The 22,706-nt window shown below is 36.2% G+C and overlaps 1 protein-coding gene across 1 annotated transcript in view; it reads left to right on the forward strand.

Annotated features, from left to right (window-relative positions):
* Positions 1 to 22,706, forward strand: part of LOC149840382 (alpha-mannosidase At3g26720-like) — a 97,213-nt gene that overhangs the window by 60,690 nt on the left and 13,817 nt on the right. Inside the window, exons 18-22 of the mRNA XM_090003141.1 lie at positions 755 to 814; positions 917 to 988; positions 1,212 to 1,259; positions 1,390 to 1,509; positions 2,757 to 2,822. Of these exons, the coding sequence (XP_089859267.1) occupies positions 755 to 814; positions 917 to 988; positions 1,212 to 1,259; positions 1,390 to 1,509; positions 2,757 to 2,822 (366 nt within the window). The remainder of the gene's footprint in view (positions 1 to 754; positions 815 to 916; positions 989 to 1,211; positions 1,260 to 1,389; positions 1,510 to 2,756; positions 2,823 to 22,706) is intronic.

A 22,706-nucleotide genomic window follows, 5' to 3' on the forward strand; every position in this document is an offset into this window, starting at 1 on the left:
TTCATCACAATGTAATAGAAGCACTTGTAAAACAATTTATCAAATTTAGCACACACACACACACACACACACACACACACACACACACACACATATATATATATATATATATATATATAGGATGCTTCTGTTGTGGTACTGAACCACCATAACTTATGGTGGTACACACTTGATTTATGCATACCTAACCTCCAAAACCAAAAACTAACCTTTGGATCATGTTTAGCATCTTCTATTGGCTATTCTCATGTGTTAAAGTTGACTCCAACATGATGTTTTATACCATTTCTTAAACCATCCTTATCTTCATGAATTGTAAGCCGTCAATTTTTCACCATCTCAAAAAATCAAATCTTGTGGTGAATTAGGGATGATAAAACCTCCTATCATAATAAACAAATCATGTTAAACACCTGTATTGTTGGATCTAACATTCGGTTGCTAGATCTATATGAACAAAAGTGTGCACAACTATATGGTATCATGGTTCACAACCACCATATATATATATATATATATATATATATATTCATATATATATATATATAACACTAGTAAAACCCCATTTAACTCAGCCAAACCTTACCTGGTTTTGCTGGTTACCAAGTCCATTCACCAAGTTGACTCGCCATGTTTTAAAATACTTATTAGAGTTGCTTGAGACCATGTATCTGTTCTTTATGTATTTCAGTCATTCAATGTACCCCTTCATTTGAACTTGAATATCATAATGCTTTTGTCTTAATTGTTTAAGGCATCTGGTGCATACATATTTCGACCAAATGGCACAGTGTCAGCAAGCACTGGAGGACGGGTACTTTTATGTTTCGTGAAAAGTTGACGCAGCATTGACTGTTTGATTCATTTTTTTGCTTTCAAAAAGTAAATGTTTAATTATATTGAATATCTGCTTCAGATACCATTAACTATTGTTCGTGGACCCATATTAGAGGAAGTGCATCAAGAATTCAGTCCATGGATATATCAGGTGCTTTGCAAAATCCATGTGAATATTAGTACATCTATCTGCATTTTCTCCATGCAATTTCTTTCATGTGATAAATATCTTCTGATTCTTTTCTCTTTGTTCACTCAGTTGGATGTCTAAAAACACTGACCATCGCTTATCATATTCCATTTTCTTTCCAATGACTAAATAGTAACAGTCTTGGTCATGATTTTGCTTAATCTGATATAACGTATCCTTTTAGATAACCAGGATATACAAGGAGAAGGAACACGCTGAAGTTGAATTCATTGTAAGTGTACTCTTTAAATGTCATGGATATATCATTTATTAGGAATATGTGATTATTTCTCTACAATATGAATGTGACTTCTGAATTTAATGTTTGACAGTTTTGTCCATATTTTCTACCTTAACTGCAGATTGGTCCTGTACCTGTGGATGATGAAATTGGCAAAGAAATTGTTACTCAGATCACGACTAATATGATGACTAATAAGACATTCTACACAGATTCCAATGGGCGGGATTTTATCAAAAGGGTCTGTATTTATTAATTTTCTTTCATTGAGATTGAATTAACTTTCAGTATAGAGCAGTAGTGGAAGCCTATATGGATGTGGTGTCATTTAACAATTTGCATCATGTCTGTCTCTTCGTGTGCTTCAGAGTATTTCATGTTTTGGTCATACTCAACTTACAGTGTTTCTTGAGTTCTTTGAGGACAATAAGAGTTGTACGTTGAGGAGAAATTGAAACAATAAATTGTTAACGCTTTCATATTCTATACAAACTACTAGCAAATGTATGAGATACTTCCTCAAACTAAACATGAAGTCTTGGATTGTTGATGGACAAACAAGTAACATTTCAAAGGGCTGTTAATTGCAAGCTGTATCAACAGTATTTGTTTTTCATGGGATCTGAACCTAGTAGCCTTGGTTAAGATGGCAATTGGAAGCTCTTCAAATTTCTGCCATCATATGAATCCTAATTTACTGCTTTACTATTTATAGAATAAAGCTGGTCTCAGATTGAATCTGTCATCTTAAAGGTGAAATTATCTGATCCTCGTGCTGGTAGACCTGAATACTTTGTTGTCAATATCTATAACATAGCCATGTGTGGCATGGTACAGAGTGGCATTTTCTGATAGATATGCTTGTCAGTGTCTACATCAGGCACCCGTGGTCTTTTGTGTTATCCTGGGTGATGTGGGTGGAATCTTTGCATAATCACTGGTTGTGGAAATTTATTATGTATATAACCAACTTTTGCTAACCTTATCTGTCATTTGTTTCACAAAAACTGTGAAACCACATTCTTACTCCAGCCAGTGAAGTTATCAAGCTGGTTTTAGGTCTTTACTTTCATTTAAATTTTTTATCAAGGTTGGGTTTTGAAAACTGGACTGTGTTTTAACTCTTCTTATCAGTTTGTATCTAACATTTTAGAAATCCTTGATTATGCTGTTTTAATAATATATGTAGGCAAAAGGAGACAAGATATTTTGTTATGGGATCATAAGATCCTTTATAGTGGATCAAGTATCATATCCACTATTTCTGAGATTGTGAAGCTGAATTGCTACAGCATGCCAGATGGGCATATGATTATGTTTTGTGAAGCCATTCATGTTGTTCCTTTGCAAACTCTTGTTAAGCTGTTCAAGCTCTTGGGAGAAAATAGTTAGAAAATGGGTGTCTGATTTAGAAACTATTATATTCCTGTCTATTTGTAAGTTTGTTGTACATGTTTGACTTGCATGTGAATTCCATCTAATGTGCAGATTCGAGATTATAGAACAGACTGGGATCTGCAGGTGAACCAACCCATTGCCGGAAATTATTATCCAGTATGTCGCATCTCAAGATTGTGTTTGGCGTAGTACTTTAGTAGTAAATTGATGATTTAGCTTTTTGTGTTGGTAGCTTATTACTTAACAGTAAATATGTTAAACCTCTCATATGACCTATCTTAGATAAGTGAATGACATTAGTGCACGAAGGCCTGTGGAAACTGGGGTAGTATGTGAAACAAAATGATATTCTAAAATACCATGCGTATAATAATTAAATGATAAGGGTATAAAATTACAAAATACTAACAATTTTTTCTCTTGACATTAGTTTTTTGTCTGTCAGATTTAAATAAAAATATCAAAATTTTAATCACCAAATGTAGTCTGTGACTCTGTGCATTCCTCTTGCCCATCTGTTTTGAAATTTATGTGAGACTCTACTCTCTTTTTCTTTTGTAACTGAGGTTCTTAAGATGCCAGACTTTAGACTAAGTTAGCTTGATGTCTGTTCTGATTACGATTGATCATATTGAGCCAATCTTTGTTTTTATGGCTAGTGATAATATTGAAATGATATTATAAAAGGGAATAAGGAAAGCGACTTGGTTCGTTCCAGTATGTCTGGCACACTCTCTTGAGGCTTACATCAAGTTCTTGGCACGTGAATTAATCTCGGTTAAGCAAATGGCAATCTGTGCAGAGAAAAGTATTGGTTTTTCACTAGTTAGCATTTGAACCTTTGACTAATTCTACCAATATTTATTGCATAATTGCCTTAGTAGTTAGTACAAATGAAAGGATCGGTCTAAATTTGTTTGATGGCTATCTCAATTCTTATATAGTAGTTAAAATAGAGCAAGCTGCTCTTTTTGTATTTACTTTTTGCAACAACAGTGACGATATATGATATATGGAAAGGGATGGGCATTTGGTGGATGAATTTTAAAAGAATGGTTCCTTTTTTTTCTCTTGGTGGGCAGAGTCTTGGGTTGAACTGAAATAAGGAGATCATAGCATGTGGATAAATTGTTCACGAATGAGTAATAAGTTGGAAATGTGGAATGAAAGAGCACAATTTATTTCAGTTACCTAGATGCCTTTATGCATTAAAAATGCACATGCCTATAAAGAAAAGAGAAATTTTTGTTGGATGTGATAAGGCAAGGTGAAGACAATTGGTTCTGGTTAAAGGGGTATAGCCGATATGAGATACAAAGAAAATATGAAGTCTGAAAGGATAAGAAAGAAGCACCAAGTAGATGTTGGAACTCTATGGATGTTAAGGCCAAAGTTATGTATGACTTTGTTCCAGTTTCTTGTCTATTATGCCTTCATAAAGATGGGGCAAGGAGGAAAGGTGTGAGGAGAAAACCAAATTCTTGTTATATATGTAATAAAATGGTGGTCTTCCACAAAAGCACTTGAATCCACTAAAAGAATGTCTAGAAAGACACTTCAAGCAAGACCCATAAAAGGGTATAAAAGAAAAAACACAATGAAATAAATAAATCTTTATTACTAACAAAAATGCTTAAGATGCATTGAATACAAAGGAGAGGGGATCACCCCTATTTATACAAGAGTAGAGAGAGGGGAGAAGAGCTTGTAATGAAATGGTGGTCCTCAACAAATGCACAAATAACTCACAAACAAGTGTCTATTGGAGACACTACACCCTTGAAAGGGTATAAAGGGAAGAACACTTGAAAAATAAATAATACTTTATTCATGAACAAAATGCTTAAGAAGCATCGTGATTTACATTGAAGGGGTTCACCCCTATATATACAAAACAATGGGAGAGAGAGGAGAGCTCATTTTGAGCTCTCCAAAAAGAGATGTTGGATTCCAACGTCTCTTAATATAGTTGTTGGACTACAGTCCAACAGCATTTATTATTATAGCTGTTGGACTATAGTCCAACAACATTTATTATAGCTGTTGGACTACAGTCCAACAGCTACTTGCACAGTCAAGTTCCAACAGGAACTTGACTGGATCAAAATATCTAGTTTCTATTGAACTAGATGCTAAAAAAGAAAATAAAAAAATAGAAAAAGAAAATAATAAAAGAAAATATAATAATATTAAATAATATACATATATATATATATATTGCAGTTTACATTTTAACACTCCCCTTCAAACTTACGGTACAATGAGCGAAAGTTTGTCTAAGAGGAAGTGAAATCTGGGAGCAGCGAGAGGCTTGGTGAAGAAGTCTGCTAATTGATATTCTGATGTAACATATGGCAGATCAATGGTTCCATGTAAGTATTTCTCTCTGACATAGTGACAGTCCATCTCAATGTGTTTAGTGCGCTCATGGAATGTCCGGTTGCTTGCAATGTAGATCGCACTTTTGTTGTCACAGCACATCTTTGAAGCTTGCGTTGCTTTAGCTCCCATATCTGCGTAAAAATAATAAAAGAAAATATAATAATATTAAATAATATATATATATATTGCAGTTTACATTTTAACACTCCCCTTCAAACTTACGGTACAATGAGCGAAAGTTTGTCTAAGAGGAAGTGAAATCTGGGAGCAGCGAGAGGCTTGGTGAAGAAGTCTGCTAATTGATATTCTGATGTAACATATGGCAGATCAATGGTTCCATGTAAGTATTCCTCTCTGACATAGTGACAGTCCATCTCAATGTGTTTAGTGCGCTCATGGAATGTCCGGTTGCTTGCAATGTAGATCGCACTTTTGTTGTCACAGCACATCTTTGAAGCTTGCGTTGCTTTAGCTCCCATATTTGCTAGCAATCGTCTGAGCCAAACAACCTCCATAGTGGTGGTTGCCATGGCTCTGTATTCAGCTTCGGTGGAGGAAAGAGAGACTTTCTGCTGCTTCTTGCACCTCCACGAAATTAAGGTTTCACCTAGGAACACACAAAAACCAGTAGTTGAGTGTCTATTATTGGGATCACCTCCCCAGTCAGCATCAGTATATGCAATTAAATTTAATGAAGATGAAGCAGACAAGAAGAGTCCTCGTGAAAGAGAGGATTTTAAGTATCTAATAATACGCAAAATCGCTCCCATGTGCACGGAGGTGGGAGCATGCTGAAACTGACTAACTGTATGAACCGCATGAGTTATATCTGGCCTAGTAATGGAAAGATAAGAAAGAGCTCCAACAAGTTGTCTATAAGGAGTAGGATCATCAAGAAGTTCTCCATCATCAATTTTCATTTTAACATTGACAACTTCTGGAGTGTCTACTTTCTTATCATCTGTAATTCCAGACCTAGAAACGATATCAAGAGCAAATTTAGATTGAGATATCAAATACCCCCGAGGGGAATAAGCAACTTCAATGCCTAAAAAATATCTTAATAAACCTAAGTCAGTCATTTCAAAGTGAGTTTTAAGAAGAGATTTGATATTTGCAACTCCCTGTTTGTCGCCTCCGGTGATGATCATATCGTCCACATAGAGAAGAAGAATAATGATGCCTGCATCAGATTTCTTAACAAACAAAGCAGTGTCAGTTAAACAAGGTTGAAAACCAATATCAAGCATAACATGACTAAATCGGTCATACCAGGATTTTGGAGCCTGTTTAAGACCATAAAGAGCTTTTTCTAGACGAAGAGCTTTACCCTTAGGGATACTAATACCAGGTGGGGCTTCCATGTATACTTCTTCAACGAGATTCTCATTCAGGAAAGCATTTTTGACATCTAATTGAAAGATAGGCCATGTTCTAATGGAGGCCAAGGCTATTAAAGTTCTAACAGTGGTCATACGGGCCACAGGAGCAAATGTTTCTTCATAATCGATGCCATACTCTTGGGCATATCCTTTTGCTACTAAACGGGCCTTATATCTTTCCAGGGTCCCATCACTTTTGGTTTTGACTTTGTATACCCACCTACAACCTATAGGTTTCTTACCCGGAGGAATATCTTGTATCGTCCAAGTATTGGCCTTTTCTAGTGCATCCAATTCTATTTTCATGGCTTCTATCCATTCTATATGATTTTTTGCTTGAGAATAGGATGATGGTTCAACATATGATTGTATTAATGTAATAGCGGCCCTATACGTGGGTGAAAAAGATTCATAAGACACAAATTTTTCTGGAGGTTTAGAGATTCTAGACGTTCTTCTAGGTGGGACTTCAGAGTATTTTTGTAATGCACATGGAAGATTTTGCTCTCTACGTCTTGAATATTGTAGACTAACATCCCTATGGATTTGCTCTTCATTATCATCATTTTCAACAACAATAGGACTTTGACCATTGTCAAGGTCATATCCAACATCACATTCATTGGATTTTAAAGTTGGATCAATTAAAAACGAGTATTCAGTGACATCCTTGGATTTTTCAAATTCAAAGAAGCTTTCTTTTTCCAAAAAAGATACATTTCTTGACACATATAATTTGTCATTTTGAAAATCGAAACACCTGTAGCCTTTTTTATTATCAGCATATCCTAAAAAGGCACATGGGATTGCACGAGGAGAGAGTTTATCATTTCTGTTGGTGAAAACAAAACATTTGCATCCAAAGACTCTTAATCTAGAATAATCTGGAGTTAAATTAACAAGCTTTTCTATTGGAGTTGTATTCTTTAATGAGGAAGATGGCATCCTATTAATGAGGTAGGTGGCAGTTAGGACCGCTTCAGCCCAAAAACTTTTTGGAACTTGATTTGCAATTAGCAATGTCCTAGTAGTTTCCATAATGTGCCGATGTTTGCGTTCGGCTAGGCCATTCTGTTGTGGAGTGTGTGGACATGATCTTTGATGTGTAATACCATGTAAATTGAGATAGTCTTTGAATTCGTTGGACATAAATTCTCCCCCTGAATCAGTGCGAAAAACAGAAATATCATTTTGAAACTTATTTTTAACCATTTTATGAAATATTTGGAAGTTAGCAAAGACATCAGATTTATGTTTAAGAAAATAAATCCAAGTATGTCTATAAAAGTCATCAACAAAAATGACATAATATGTATAACCACCTTTGGAAATAACTGGTGCGGGGCCCCAAACATCCGAATGTATTAACTCAAGTGGTCGTGAGGAAACAAAAGTTCTACTAAGAAATGGTAACCTTTTCATTTTGCCAAGAATGCAGTCTTTACAAGAAAAATTTTCAGAATTACAAAATTTTTCCAAACTTGGAAAATATTGAATTTTAGACATATGAGGATGGCCAAGCCTTTTGTGCCATAAATCCAATTCTAATTTATGAATATTATAACAAAATGCATTCTTGGGTAATTCCAAAAAGTCCATGTAATAAAGTCCTCCTTCTCTATGGCCTTCCCCAATCAGCTTCCCTGACTGGCGATCCTGTACCCAACAACCATGAGAAGAGAAGGAGATATTACATCCATAATCAGATATTTGCGAGATAGATAAGAGATTCAAATTAAGTTTAGGGATATATCTAACTTCTGGGATAAAAAATCTTTTGGATTTTTGAAGATTTTCAAAACATCCTATTCCTTTTACTTCGAGAGATGTGCCATCGGCTGTAAAAACCTTTGACACACTTGAGTCATTTTTAAGACATTCGGATAGACTATTAACATTTGGGGTCATATGAAAAGAAGCACCAGAATCTAAAAGCCAAGGAAAGTTACCTGGACCGGAGAAAGATGCAACTGCCGCTCCAGTTGAGGCTTCGGTTGAGGAGGATACCCCTTTGAGAAGAGGTTGAAGGATTTCCATCAGTTGAGCCATAGACACAGGTGCATCTTGATCTTTTGACTCAGATTCAACAGATGCAACTCTTTTTTCTTCTCTTCTTTTTAACTTTGGACATTGAGGCCTATAGTGCCCCGGTTCATGACAATGATGACAAATAACTTTTCTTTTATCAAAGTCGTCGTTTTGCCTTCCAAAATGAGGCGGCTTGTAAGTACGAGTATGATTCCCCGGTCTAGATACAGCTAAAACGGAGTCATCATCAACTTTTGGAGTACTTTTTCTAAGTCTATTTTCCTCCATAGTGAGCTCTTCTATAGTATCAACAATAGAAGGAATTTTTCCACGATGTAAAAGGGCCGATTTGGTGGATTCAAACTCCGGCCTTAGACCATTCACAAATTGATAGAAATGTTCCATATCGAGTTGCTTTTGGCGAAGCTCGATGTCTTCGGCACAATGCCATTTGGGCTCAAGAAGAGCCAACTCTTCCCAAAGTTCGGACAACTCATTATAATATTCTCGAATAGTTTTATCTTTTTGAGTCATTGTCCGAACTTTATCTTGTAAATTGCATACATGTGCAATATCTTTAAGGGAATACATGTTTTTGAGGTATTCCCAAGCCTTATCGGCATGCTCAAACTTAGCTAGACTAGATCATTTTTTAATGTCTATGCTATTGATGAGCCATGACATAATTTTTGCATGCCCTATCCTCCATTCTTTCCATTTCTTTTCATAAGTGGCTAACGCCTTACTCTTCTCTTCTTCCGTTAGAGGAACCTCTTTATCACCCTCTTTCTTGGTAAGAGATAGTTTAGGTTCCAAATCGGAACCATCCACTATACCCCATAAACCTTTTCCCCAAATGTGGTGCTTCATAATCGAAGCCCACATTACATAGTTAGTATCATTTAGCTTCATAGGAATGATGGTGATCTTATCATTGTCATCCATCTTTTACAAGGGTAAAAGAGGAATAAATAGGAGGAGAGAGAGAGAAAAATAAAAAGAAAAGAAAAAGAGTAGACAAAGGAATAAGAGAGGATACAAAACCAAATTTTTTTGTAGCACAAGTTCGCCTTTCTTCAAACAAATCTTCTTGAGCCAAGAACAAGGTGATGAAACACCTTTTGTAAATGTGGCACGGAAATCGAGGCGGAAGCACTTCAAGATCTAAGAATTTCATAGCTCTGATACCATGTAATGAAATGGTGGTCTTCAACAAATGCACAAATAACTCACAAACAAGTGTCTATTGGAGACACTACAAGCATGACCCTTGAAAGGGTATAAAGGGAAGAACACTTGAAAAATAAATAATACTTTATTCATGAACAAAATGCTTAAGAAGCATGGTGATTTACATTGAAGGGGTTCACCCCTATATATACAAAACAATGGGAGAGAGAGGAGAGCTCATTTTGAGCTCTCCAAAAAGAGACGTTGGATTCCAACGTCTCTTAATATAGCTGTTGGACTACAGTCCAACAACTTTTATTATTATAGCTGTTGGACTATAGTCCAACAGCATTTATTATAGTTGTTGGACTACAGTCCAACAGCTACTTGCACAGTCAAGTTCCAACAGGAACTTGACTGGATCAAAATATCTAGTTTCTATTGAACTAGATGCTAAAAAAGAAAATAAAAAAATAGAAAAAGAAAATAATAAAAGAAAATATAATAATATTAAATAATATATATATATATATATATATTGCAGTTTACATTTTAACAGAGCTCTTAAGGAGCTCTTCTCAAAGAGTCGTTGGACCTAGTCCAACGGCTCTATTTGTAGCCGTTGGACTAGGTCCAACGAATACATTTCTAGTCAAGATCTAATGTGATCTTGACTAGATAAATAGTCTAGTTCAAAATGAATTAGACAAAAAATAAAAATACAAAAAAAAGAAAAATAAAAATAAATAATATATATATATATTACATCTTTACATTTTAATACTCTCCTTCAAACTTACGGTACAATGCGCGAAAGTTTGTCTAAGAGGAAGTGAAATCTGAGAACAGCGAGAGACTTGGTGAAGAAGTCTGCTAATTGATACTCTGATGTAACATACGACAGATCAATAGTTCCATGCAAAAATTCTTCTTTGACATAGTGACAGTCCATCTCAATATGTTTGGTGCGCTCATGAAACGTCTGGTTGCTTGCAATGTAGATCGCACTCTTGTTGTCACAACATATTCTTGAAGCTTATGTTACTTCAGCTCCCATGTCAGCTAGCGGTCGCCTGAGCCAAACAACTTTCATTGTAGTGGTCGCCATGGCTCTATATTCGGCTTTCGTGGAGGAAAGAGCGACCTTCTGCTACTTTTTGCACCTCCACGAAATTAATGACTTACTAAGAAAACACAAAAAACAATGGTTGAGTACCTATTATTAGGATCACCTCCCTTGTCAGCATCAATTAAATCTAATAATGATGATGCAGACAAGAAGAGGCCTCGTGAGAGAGGTCTTTAAGTATCTAATAATACGCAAAACTACTCCCATGTGTACAGAAGTATGAGCATGCTGAAACTTACTAGATGTGTGTACAATGTGTGGTATATCTGGTCTAGTAATAAAAAGATAGGAAAGTGCTTCAATAAGCTGTCTGTAAGGAGTAGGATCATCAAGAAGCTCTCCATCATCAATTTTCATTTTAACATTGACAACTTATGGAGTATCCACTTTCTTATCATCTGTAATGTCAGACCTGAAAACAATATCAAAGGCAAATTTAGATTAAGATATTAAATACCCATGAGAGGAATAAGCAACTTCAATTCCTAAAAAATATCGTATGAAACCTAAGTCAATCATGTCAAAGTGAGTTTTATGAAGAGTTTTGATATTTGTAACTCCCTGTTTATCGCCTCCAGTGATGATCATGTCATCCACATAGAGGAGAATAATAATAATCCTTGTATCAGAATTCTTAACAAACAAAACAGTGTCAGTCAAACAAGGTGAAAAACTAATATCATGCATTACATGACTAAACCTATCATACCAAGTTTTTAGTGCTTATTTAAGGCCATAAAGTGTTTTTCTAGATGAAGGACTTTACCCTTGGGAATGTTAATACCAGGTAGGGGTTTCATGTACCCTTCTTCAACTAGGTTTCCATTCAAAAATGCATTTTTGACATCCATCTGATATATAGGCCATGTTTTGATGGAAGCCAAGGCAATTAAAGTTCTAATAGTGGTCATACGAGCCATTGGGACAAAGGTTTCTTCATAATTGATGTCGTATTCTTCGGCATAGCCTTTGGCCACTAATCGAGCTTTATATTTCTCAAGAGTTCCATCACTCTTGGTCTTAACTTTGTAAATCCATCGACACCTATAGGTTTTTTACTTAGAGGAAGATCTTGAATAGTCCAAGTAGAAGCATTTTCAAGTGCATCTAACTCAATTCTCATGGCTTCTACACATTCTACTTGATTTTTGGCTTGAGAGTATGATGATGGTTCATCGTATGAGTGTATTAATGCAATAACTGCCCTATATGTTGATGAGAAGGACTCATGACAAATTTTTCAGGGGGTCTCAAGACTCGGGATGACCTTCTGGTTGGTAATTCAGAATATTTTTCAAGTGCACATGGAAGATTCAACTCACTTCATCTTGAATATTGTAATCTAATATCCTTATAGATTTGCTCTTCATTGTCATCATTGTGTTCAATATCAATAGTACTTTGATCATTGTCAAAGTCATATTTAAGATTAGGGTTTTGATGTTAGATCTATTAAAAAGGAGTATTCAATGACTTCCTTAGGTTTTTCAAAATCAAAGCTCTCTTTTTCTAGGAAAGCGACATTTCTTGATACATACAATTTGTCATTTTTAAAATCAAAACACCTATAGCCTTTTTTATTATCAGCATATCCTAAAAAGGCATAGGAAATCACACGGAGAGAGAGTTTGTCATTTTTGTCAGTGAAAATAAAGCACTTGCATCCAAACACTCTCAATCTAAAGTAGTTTGGAGAAATATTCACAAGTTTTTCAATAGGAGTTATATTTTTCAAAGAAGAAGATGACATTCGATCAATTAGATAGGTAGCAGTTAGGACAGTTTCTGCCCAAAAATCCTTTGGAACTTGGTTTGCTATCAATAATGTCCTAGTTGTTTCCATAATGTGTCGATGTATATGTTCAACCAATCCATTTTGTTATGGTGTATAAGGACATGATCTTTGGTGTGTAATGCCATATAAATTAAGATAATCCTTGAATTCTTTGGACATAAATTATTCCCTTTAATCCATGCGAAAAATGAAAATATCATTTTGAAACTTGTTCTTAACCATGTTATTAAATGTTTGAAAGTATGAAAAGACTTTAGATTTATGTTTAAGAAAATAAATTCAAGTATGTCTAGAAAAATCATTGACAAAGATGACATAATATGCAAATCCTCCTTTTGAAATAATTGGTGCAGAACCCCAAACATCCGAATGTACTAGTGCAAGTGGTCTAGAAGAAATAAAGGTTCTAATATAAAATGGTAAATTTTTCATTTTGCCAAAAATACAATCTTTACAAGTGAAATTCTCAGAATTACAAAATTTTCCTAAACTTGGAAAATGTTGGATTTTGGCCATATAAGGATGACCAAGTCTTTTGTGCCACAAATCTAACTCTATTTTTTGAACATTATAACAAAAAGCTTTCTTAGGCAATTCCAAAAAATTCATGTAATAGAGTTTTCCTTCTCTATGGCCTTCCCCAATCAGTTTTTCTGACTGGTGATCATGTACCCAACAACCATGAGAAGAAAATGAGATATTACATCCATAATCAGATATTTGAGAAACAGATAAAAGATTTAAATTTAGCTTAGGAATAAATCTAACTTTTGGAATAAAAAACTTATTAGTTTTATGGATTCTTTCAAAATTTTATATTCCTTTTATTTCAAGAGAAGTTCCATCAGCTATAAAAACTTTTGACACACTTGATTTATTTTTAAAATATTCGAATAAACTACTGTCATTTGGGATCATATGGAAAGAAGCACCAGAGTCAAGAAGCCAAGGAAAGTTACCTGGATCGGAAAAATATGAAACCGCTACTCCAATTGAGGCTTCTGATGAGGACGAAACTCTTTTGATAAGAGGTTGGAGAATCTCCATTAATTGAGCCATAGAAACTGGTGCATCTTGATCTTTAAATTCCGATCCAGCAGTCGCAACTCTCTTTTCTCTGAGCTCTTTTAGTTTAGAACATTGAGGCCTATAGTGCCCTGGCTCATGACAATGGTGGCAAATGGCTTTTTTCTTGTCAAAGTCACCATTCTGTCTGTTGAAATGAGGAGACCTGTAAGAACATACATGATTACCTGGTCTAGATACAACTAGAACAGAATCATCTTCAGGTTTTGGAGTATTCTTTCTAATTTGGTTTTCCTTCATAGTTAGTTCCTCTATAGTATCAACGATAGAAGGAACTTTTCCTTGATGAAGAAGAGACGGTTTAGTTGACTCGAATTTCGGTCTGAAACTGTTTATAAATTGGTAAAAATGCTCCATATCAAGTTGTTTTTTACGGGGCTCAATATCTTTAGGACAATGCCATTTTGGCTCTAAAAGTGCTAATTCTTTCCAAAGTTCGGATAACTCATTGTAATATTCTCGAATGGTTTTGTCTTTTTGAGTTATTGTCCGAACTTTGTCTTGTAAATTGCACACATGTGCAATATCTTTAAGGAAACACATATTTTAAAGGTATTCCCAAGCCTTATCGGCTTGCTCAAACTTAGCAAGGCTAGAGCATTTTTTAATGTCTACGCTATTGATTAACCATGATATAGTTTTTGCATGCCCTATCATCCACTCTTTCCATTTCTTTTCATAAGTGGCTAACGCCTTGTTTTTCTCCTCTTCTGTTAGAGAAACTTCTTTACCACCCTCTATTTTGGTGAGAAATAGTTTAGGTTCCGAATCGAAACCATCCACTATACCCCATAAACCTTTTCCTCAAATGTGGTGCTTCACAATCGAAACCCACATCACATAATTAGTATCGTTTAACTTCATGGGTATGATGATGAACTTATCATTGTCATCCATCTTTTACAAGGGTGAGAAAGAAATAAATAAGAGAAGAGAAAGAAACAAAAGAGGATGAAAAAATACAAATTGTAGCAAGAGTTCCTTCAATAGCCTCCTTTCTTCAAACGAATCTTTGTGAGCCAAGAACAAGGTGATGAAATACCTATTTGCAAGGAGGGCACAGAAAACGAGGTAGAAGCTCTTTAAGATCTCAGCGATTTTAATACCATGTAATGAAATGGTGGTCTTCCATAAAAGCACTTGAATCCACCAAAAAGAATGTCTAGAAAGACACTTCAAGAAAGACCCATAAAAGGGTATAAAAGGAAAAACACATTGAAATAAATAAATCTTTATTACTAACAAAAATGCTTAAGAAGCATTGAATACAAAGGAGAGGGGATCACCCCTATTTATACAAGAGTATAGAGAGGGGAGAAGAGCTCTTCTTAAAGAGTCGTTAGACCTAGTCCAACGGCTCTATTTGTAGCCGCTGGACAAGGTCCAACGACATACATTTCTAGTCAAGATCTAATGTGATCTTGACTAGATAAATAGTCTAGTTCAAAATGAACTAGACAAAAAATAAAAATAAATAATACAACAACTACGCTTTCATCCCAAAACAATTGGGGTCGGCGATATGAACCAAAAAAGAAAATCATTTTGGGTCTTCCACATGAATCCTTCTTCTCCAATCATTTTTATCCAATGCCATGTCCTCGGTGAGGTTCAAAGCATTCATATCCTTTCCTATCACCTCCATCCAAGTCTTCCTAGGCCTACCCCGACCTCTTTTAACTAATATATTTTCCCATTTCTCCATCCTTCTAACTGGAGCATCATTAGACCTTCGTCGAATATGTCCAAACCATCGTAAACGATTCTCTCTCATCTTATTTTCAATGGGTGCAACGCCTACCTTCTTACATATCTCCTCGTTCTGAATCTTATCTTTTATTGTATTTCCACACATCCATCTCAGCATACGCATCTTAGCTACACTCATTTTTTGAATATGATGTCTCTTGGCAGCCCAACATTCCGTACCATATAGTAAAGCGGGCCTAATAGTCATCCTATAAAACTTTTCCTTCAACCGCAATGGCATTCTACGATCGCACAACACTCTCATTCTATAATAATATATAAATAATATATTATTATATTATATTATATTATATATATATATATATATTACATTTTAACAATATAGTTCTGTTAGTAAAGTTTAAAGAAAAATATTGAATGCATTTATGCAAAGAAACTGCAAAAAATATAATTGTGTAGTGAAGAATAAAAGCAATAATCTACTTTATCATAAAATATTGATTAGCTTTTGTTGAATCTAAAGATTGTTCTGCCTGATGCTTCTAGAAATAGATTCATATCCAATAACATTTACCTTAGATCATAGTCACAAATGTCGTTCTCAGCAATTTTTTGGTGATGCAATATCTCGGGAGATTTTGAAACCTTTTGTTTTTATCGGGAAAATCTCAGGATGAATGATATCGGTTTTCAAAAAAATATTGTAACAAATATATAATAAAAAATAGTGTAAAAACACATGGAAAAATGCTTATGTAGTCTATAAGTGGATTATAATAGATTACATTAATATAAACACAAAAATATACATAAATAAACCAAAGTTGCAGCGGAACGTGGAGTGGTTTATAAAGTATAGTAGTGCGGTATTGTAGTGTAGAATACACAGAAACCGAGGCAGAGAGAGAAAAGAAGAGGGAGAGAGAGGAAGAAAGAGAGAGAAGAAAAAAACGTCAAAAAGTTGTATTAGGTCTAATCTCTTCTTAGTTAAATAGAGATTAGCTAAAAGGTTAAAATTACATATGGGTCCCTTATTATTATATAAAATACCTAAAAACAACTTTTAAGAATAAAGACTTTAAGTGGTCGACTATTCTTAACACTCTCCCTCAAGCTGGAGCATAGATATCAATCATGCTCAGCTTGCCGCAACATTTTGAGAAAGTGGGTCGGGCAAGCGGCTTTGTAAAAATATCTGCAACTTGGTCCTCAGAGTTAACATGCTTGGTAGAGATATGTCCAGCTTGAACCATATCTCTTATGTAGTGACAATCAACTTCAATATTTTTTGTCCTCTCATGAAATACCGGATTATTTGTAATATATATAGCCGCCTTGTTATCACACATCATCACCATAGGAGATGGAACCTTCACTTGAAGATCACTCGGCATAGTTCGAACCCACATCAATTCAGCTGTTGTTTGGGTCATAGCCCTATATTCTGATTCGGCACTCGACCTAGCAACCACGGTTTGCTTCTTGCTTCTCCAAGAAATTAAGTTACCTCCCTCAAATACACAAAATCCTGTGGTAGATTTCCTATCCTCTATAGACCCAGCATAATCAACATTAGAGTAAGCAACTATCTCCAGGGTACCCCCTTTCTTGAATAATAACCCTTATTCAGGAGAAGATTTTAAGTATCTGAGTATCATCATTGCAGCATTCCAGTGTACCTCAATCGGTTTGTCCATGAATTGGCTAACCTTGCTTACAGCCAAAGCAATATCAGGTCTTGTCACTGTCACATATAGTAACTTTCCTACCAGTGAGCGATATCTTCTGCTATCAACAGGTTTTGACCCCTCTTCCAACAAATGAACTTTGTTATCCATGGGAATATTTGCTGGTTTAGTTCCCAACATTCATGTTTCTTTTAGTAAATCAAAAACATACTTCCGTTGTGACAAAACCACACCCTCACTGGCCCTGGCTACTTCTATGCCCATAAAGTATCTAAGGGAACCAAGGTCTTTTGTAACAAAATGTTTTTTGAAGATGAGCCTTTGTAGCTGCAATATCATTCATGTTATTTCCTGTAAGGATGATGTCATCCACATATACCACCAAAACTACTATGCCTGAGTTGGTTGTCTTAATAAATAATGTGTGATCAGACGCTGATATATTAAAGCTAAACTTTGACATTACTTCAAACAACTTTTGAAACCATGCCCGAGGACTTTGCTTTAAACCATATATCGCCTTTCTTAATCTACACACTTTCTGACACTCCCCCTCAACCTCGAACGCAGGAGGTTGTTGCATATAGACAGTCTCAAACAAATCTCCATATAGGAATGCATTTTTCATATCTAACTGACATAAACTCCATCCACGGTGAACAACTACAGAAAGAACAAGACGAATGGTGCTCATTCGTGCCACAGGAGAAAAGGTCTCAAATAAATCAACCCCATATGTCTGAGTATAGCCTTTTGCAACTAACCTGGCCTTATACCTTTCAATTGAACCATCTGAGTTATACTTAATGGTATATACTCATTTGCATCCAACAATGTCCACATCCTCTGAGGGATCAACAAGGTCTCATGTCTGTTGAGACAACAAAGCATCCATTTCATCTTGCATAGCCTGCTTCCATCGACTATCGAGAACTGCCTCTTGATAACTCATAGGAATAGTTTCAGCAGTTAAGGCGAAAATAAAAGCTTTCATTTGATTACCGAGTCTGGCATCTAACACAAACTTAGATATAGGGTATAAGGTACATTGTTGTGTCCCCTTCCGTAGAGATATTGGCATGTTATCATCAGCATGAATGCCATCACTATCAGGAGTACTTACCTCAGGAGAAGTAGATGGAGGCACCTAAGGAGTGGGAGCTCTACGCACATACACCAATGGAGGATTGTGAAACCGTGAGGGAGGTGGAGTTGGATTCGATAATAAGGGCACTGATTCCAAAGGAAGAGGAGGAACAGGAAGTGGAAAAGAGTCATCATGATTAGATTGCAGTTGAGTACCAGTACTAGAATAGTATGGAAGGGACTCCAGGAAGGATATATCCGCACTGACATACTCCCGATGAGCGATCGGATCATAACATCGATACCCCTTTTGGTTTTTTGGATAGCCTATAAATATACACTTAGTGGCTTGAGGTGCTAACTTATCACGATTAGGTCCAAGTCTATGCACAAAGCAAACACACCCAAATACCTTGGGCGAAAGAGGAAAGAGAGGTGCACTCAGATACAGGATTTGTAAAGGGATTTGGTCTTCCACAGATGATGAAGGCATGCGATTAATCAAGTAGCAGGCAGTGGCAACTGCATCACCCCAATATGAAGCAGGAACATTGGATTGAATCATAAGGGTGCGTGCTACGTCAAGGAGATGCCTGTGTTTTCGTTCAGCCACCTCATTTTGCTGAGAAGTATAAGCACAAGAGGTTTGATGTTGAATTTCATGATCACGATAAAATTGCAATAGTGTTGTGGTTTTAAACTCAAGAGCATTATCAACGCGTAACAACTGACTCAAACTGGGTTTTTATTTCAATGACCAAAGATTTGAGAATATTAGGAACTTCAGATTTTTCTTTTATTAAGAATACCCAAGACAACTTAGAAAAATCATCAACAATGACAAGATAATAACGACAGAGTCCTGGTAGGAATCTTACTAGGACCCCATACATCTGCATGAAGAAGTTCAAAGACTTTATGACTAGACTGACTCTGACTAGAAGGAAACGAACTCCGATGATGCTTGCCCAACTGGCATGCTTCACACTGAAACGTAGTAGACAGAATTTGAGGAAAAACACAACGAAGCTTTGACAATGAAGGTTGTCCGAGACGACGATGCCACTGAACAAAACTGGAGGAATAATCGACTGCAACATAAATGTTTTTCATTAGGTGATGTAGATAGTAGACTCCATTTTCTTCATAGCCTCCACCAATCTTCTTCCCCGTCAGCAAATCCTGAAAATGACAACACACAGGATCAAATGTCACTCTACAGTTTAGCTGTTTTGTAAGACAACTCACTGAGAGTAAACTTTGAGGAAATGAAGGAGCAAGAAGGACATTTTTCAACTGCAAAGAAGAGGATATGAAAACATTTCCCTGACCAATAACCAGAGAGGAACTCCCATCTGCTAATGAGATCCCCCGATGTGCAGTAATAACCGTTAGATCTGAAAGATTTTGAGAGTTTCCACATAGATGTCTAGATGCACCAGAGTCAATGATCCACTTACTATCATGGGGATGAAGATGGTCTCCTGTTGAGTAGGTCACACCAGCTGCAGGAGAAGAGGAGCTTGAAGGACGATGAGCGACCAGTTCATCATATTCTGCATGACTCAGGGTGATACAGTCACTTGGAGAAGTGGTATCATTCGCTACCTCTAATTTTGTAACATTAGCTTTTGGAACATTAGGCTTCGATGTAGGAAAGGCAGGTCGTCCATGTTTATCCCAGCAACGATCTTTTAAATGTCCTGATTTTCTGCAAAAAGTACATTGGAGTTTACCTCTACCGCCCATACCTCTTCCACGACCTCGTCCTCTAATATTTAGATGATTTCCTCTTCTATAACTAGATGGAGCAGTTAGAGCAGATGTCTGAGATATAGGTTGAGATTGTGGAAGAGAGATGGCAAGTCTACTCAAACGATTGTATGCATTAGCAAGGGTAGGAACATCAGACCCGGTCAACATTTGAACTTTAGCAACTGAGAAGTCTGAAGATAAGCCTGTGAGGAACCGAGCAACCATAGAGTCTGTTCTTGATGGTCTTTTTGCTTTGAACAACACAGTGGCCTATGAGCATTAAGTCTTTTAAAAGCAACTTTAACGGAGGCATAGTACTGTGCCAAGGTCTGATCACCCTGCTGCAAGTTATATATCTCTCGTTCAACTTGGAGAATACGGCTCACGTTAGTCTCTTGAGAGTACGTATTTCGAAGATTGTCCCACATCTGTTTAGCTGAGGTATAATAAATTAGACCATCTGCAATATGAGGTTCGATGTTATTCATGATCCATGACATAACAATGTCATTATCTTCGTCCCAAGTAATATATTTTCCCACTTTATCATTTGGTTCAGTTTCCAACAGAATATGTTTTCTACGATGTCCAGATACCGGCATCATAAACGTTCTGCCTGACATAGTTCATTTTATTTAATTTCACAGAAGAACCATAAGAGAAAGGATTTACAAAGGCTTTATATTCCCCAATAGTCTCATTCTTGGAATCGGATTTCAAAACTTCACCCATAGTGAATGCCGCTAACTAAAGAAATACTGCCAACAACACTGTTGCAATAAACGACCACGTGAAACAAAATTTATCATAATTTATAAATTTGGTAGATTCCAAAAAGAAATTCGTTCAGATTTACTCTCCACTCCACAAAAAACTAAATGCTTCAAGACCATACGGTCTGCTCCACACGATGCAAAACTTAAGATGACACCAGAGACAGTGCAGAACCACGACACACCTGATCTGAGACCAGATCTGAACTAACCAGATCGGATCCAAAAGAAATCAGTTAAAAAAAACGTCATCGATCCAGGTTCAAAAAAAATTTTAATAGATGATCTGATATGAACAAATCTCAGACCAACTACTCCACCCAATACAGGATTCACGGCACCACCAGATCTGTGATCAGATCTAAATTTAACAAAAAAAAATGACTACTTCAAAAAAAATCCCTCGACAGCCAGATCCACGACTGAACAACATAGTTATTCTTTACCCCACTCAGATCCATTATAAGATCTGAACTAACCAGATCGGATCCAAAAAAAATCCAGTTTCACGACTTTTGCACAGCACCCGTACCTGTAGCTACTCGATCCTGTCGACATGGATATATAGATCCATCGTAACCTTTAGATCTAACTCCAGATCTGAGTCATGACATTTGTCAGACCTCAGATCTGTTATCAGATCTGTATCACTTATTTTCCAAAACAGAGATCGATCACACCTTTTATTTTTCTTCACGTAATCTATTGTCCTTCACTCGAACTTGGTGCAGAACACGAAATCATGCTCCCAGGGTCGACTGCTTTGATACCATGTAGAATACACAGAAACCGAGGTAGAGAGAGAAAAGAAGAGGGAGAGAGAGAGGAAGAAAGAGAGATAGAAGAAAAAAACTTCAAAAAGTTGTATTAGGTCTAATCTCTTCTTAGTTAAATAGAGATTAGCTAAAAGGTTAAAATTACATCTGGGTCCCTTATTATATATAAAATATCTAAAAACAACTTTTAAGAATAAAGACTTTAAGTGGCCGACTATTCTTAACATGTAGTATATGCTATAATGGGACTAAGGATAGTCCCGTATCGAAGAGGAAGGGAGAACAACCATCCCTCCCACATCTATTTAAGGGGGCTGGACCTCCTCCCTTTTCCACATCCCAACAAAGACAACTGCGCATGAGGTGTCCATGTGAGCAGAAATCTTGGTTTCTTATATTTTGGGGGTACGAAAATGCCCTTGCTTTAAGAAAAACAATCTTGGCATGCTAGGTGTTTCAAGTATTACCAGATCAGACCAGCAGTCGCTCGTTGATCAGCCTTGTTGAGATTCCTTTTTTGTCAGCAGCGTCTTGTTGGTTCCCCTTTTTAACGAGAGAGAGAGGTCCAGAATGTATTGTGCAGCAGCCAAACCCTTCACGTGTAATGTCCTTTTATGTTACAATCAGATTAGGGTTGCAATCCAATGACTAAACAACCCTCGATAATATAACTTAGTTACATAGCATGTTTGGATTTTGGATCCATATCCGATCCAAACCCGAAACCATAAAATGATGTCTTAACAGCCTCCCTCAAGATGAGCATGTATTTGAATCATGTTCATCTTGCCTTTAAGGAACCAGAATATTCTTATTATGAGACCTTTGGTGAGCAAATGTGTAATTTGATTTTTTGTTTCAATATATCTCGCTTCTAGTTCTTGATCTTCAATCTTTTGCCTAATGAAGTGTTGATCTATCTCAATATGTTTCGTTCTTCCATGATGTATAGGATTCAGAGATATTTATCGCACTTTGATTGTCACATAATAAAATCGATTTTGGTAAAAATTCTCCTAGCTCAACTAAAAGATGTCTAATCCACGTCAATTCGGAACGGAAGCCATTGCATGATATTCCGCTTCTGTGCTTGACCTAGCAATAGCCCTTTGCTTTTTACTACACGAAACTAAGTTTCTTCCAAGAAACACACAATAGCCAGTCACTGATTTTCTTTCATCGGGATCTCTAGCCCAATCTGCATCTGAGTATGCCATTAACATTAACATGTCTTGATTTTGTCTTTTTTTCTCATACACCAAGCCGTCTCCTATTGTGCC

Source organism: Nuphar pumila, chromosome 4, assembly GCF_984573655.1.
Source record: "Nuphar pumila chromosome 4, dmNupPumi1.hap1.1, whole genome shotgun sequence".
Lineage (NCBI taxonomy): Eukaryota > Viridiplantae > Streptophyta > Magnoliopsida > Nymphaeales > Nymphaeaceae > Nuphar > Nuphar pumila.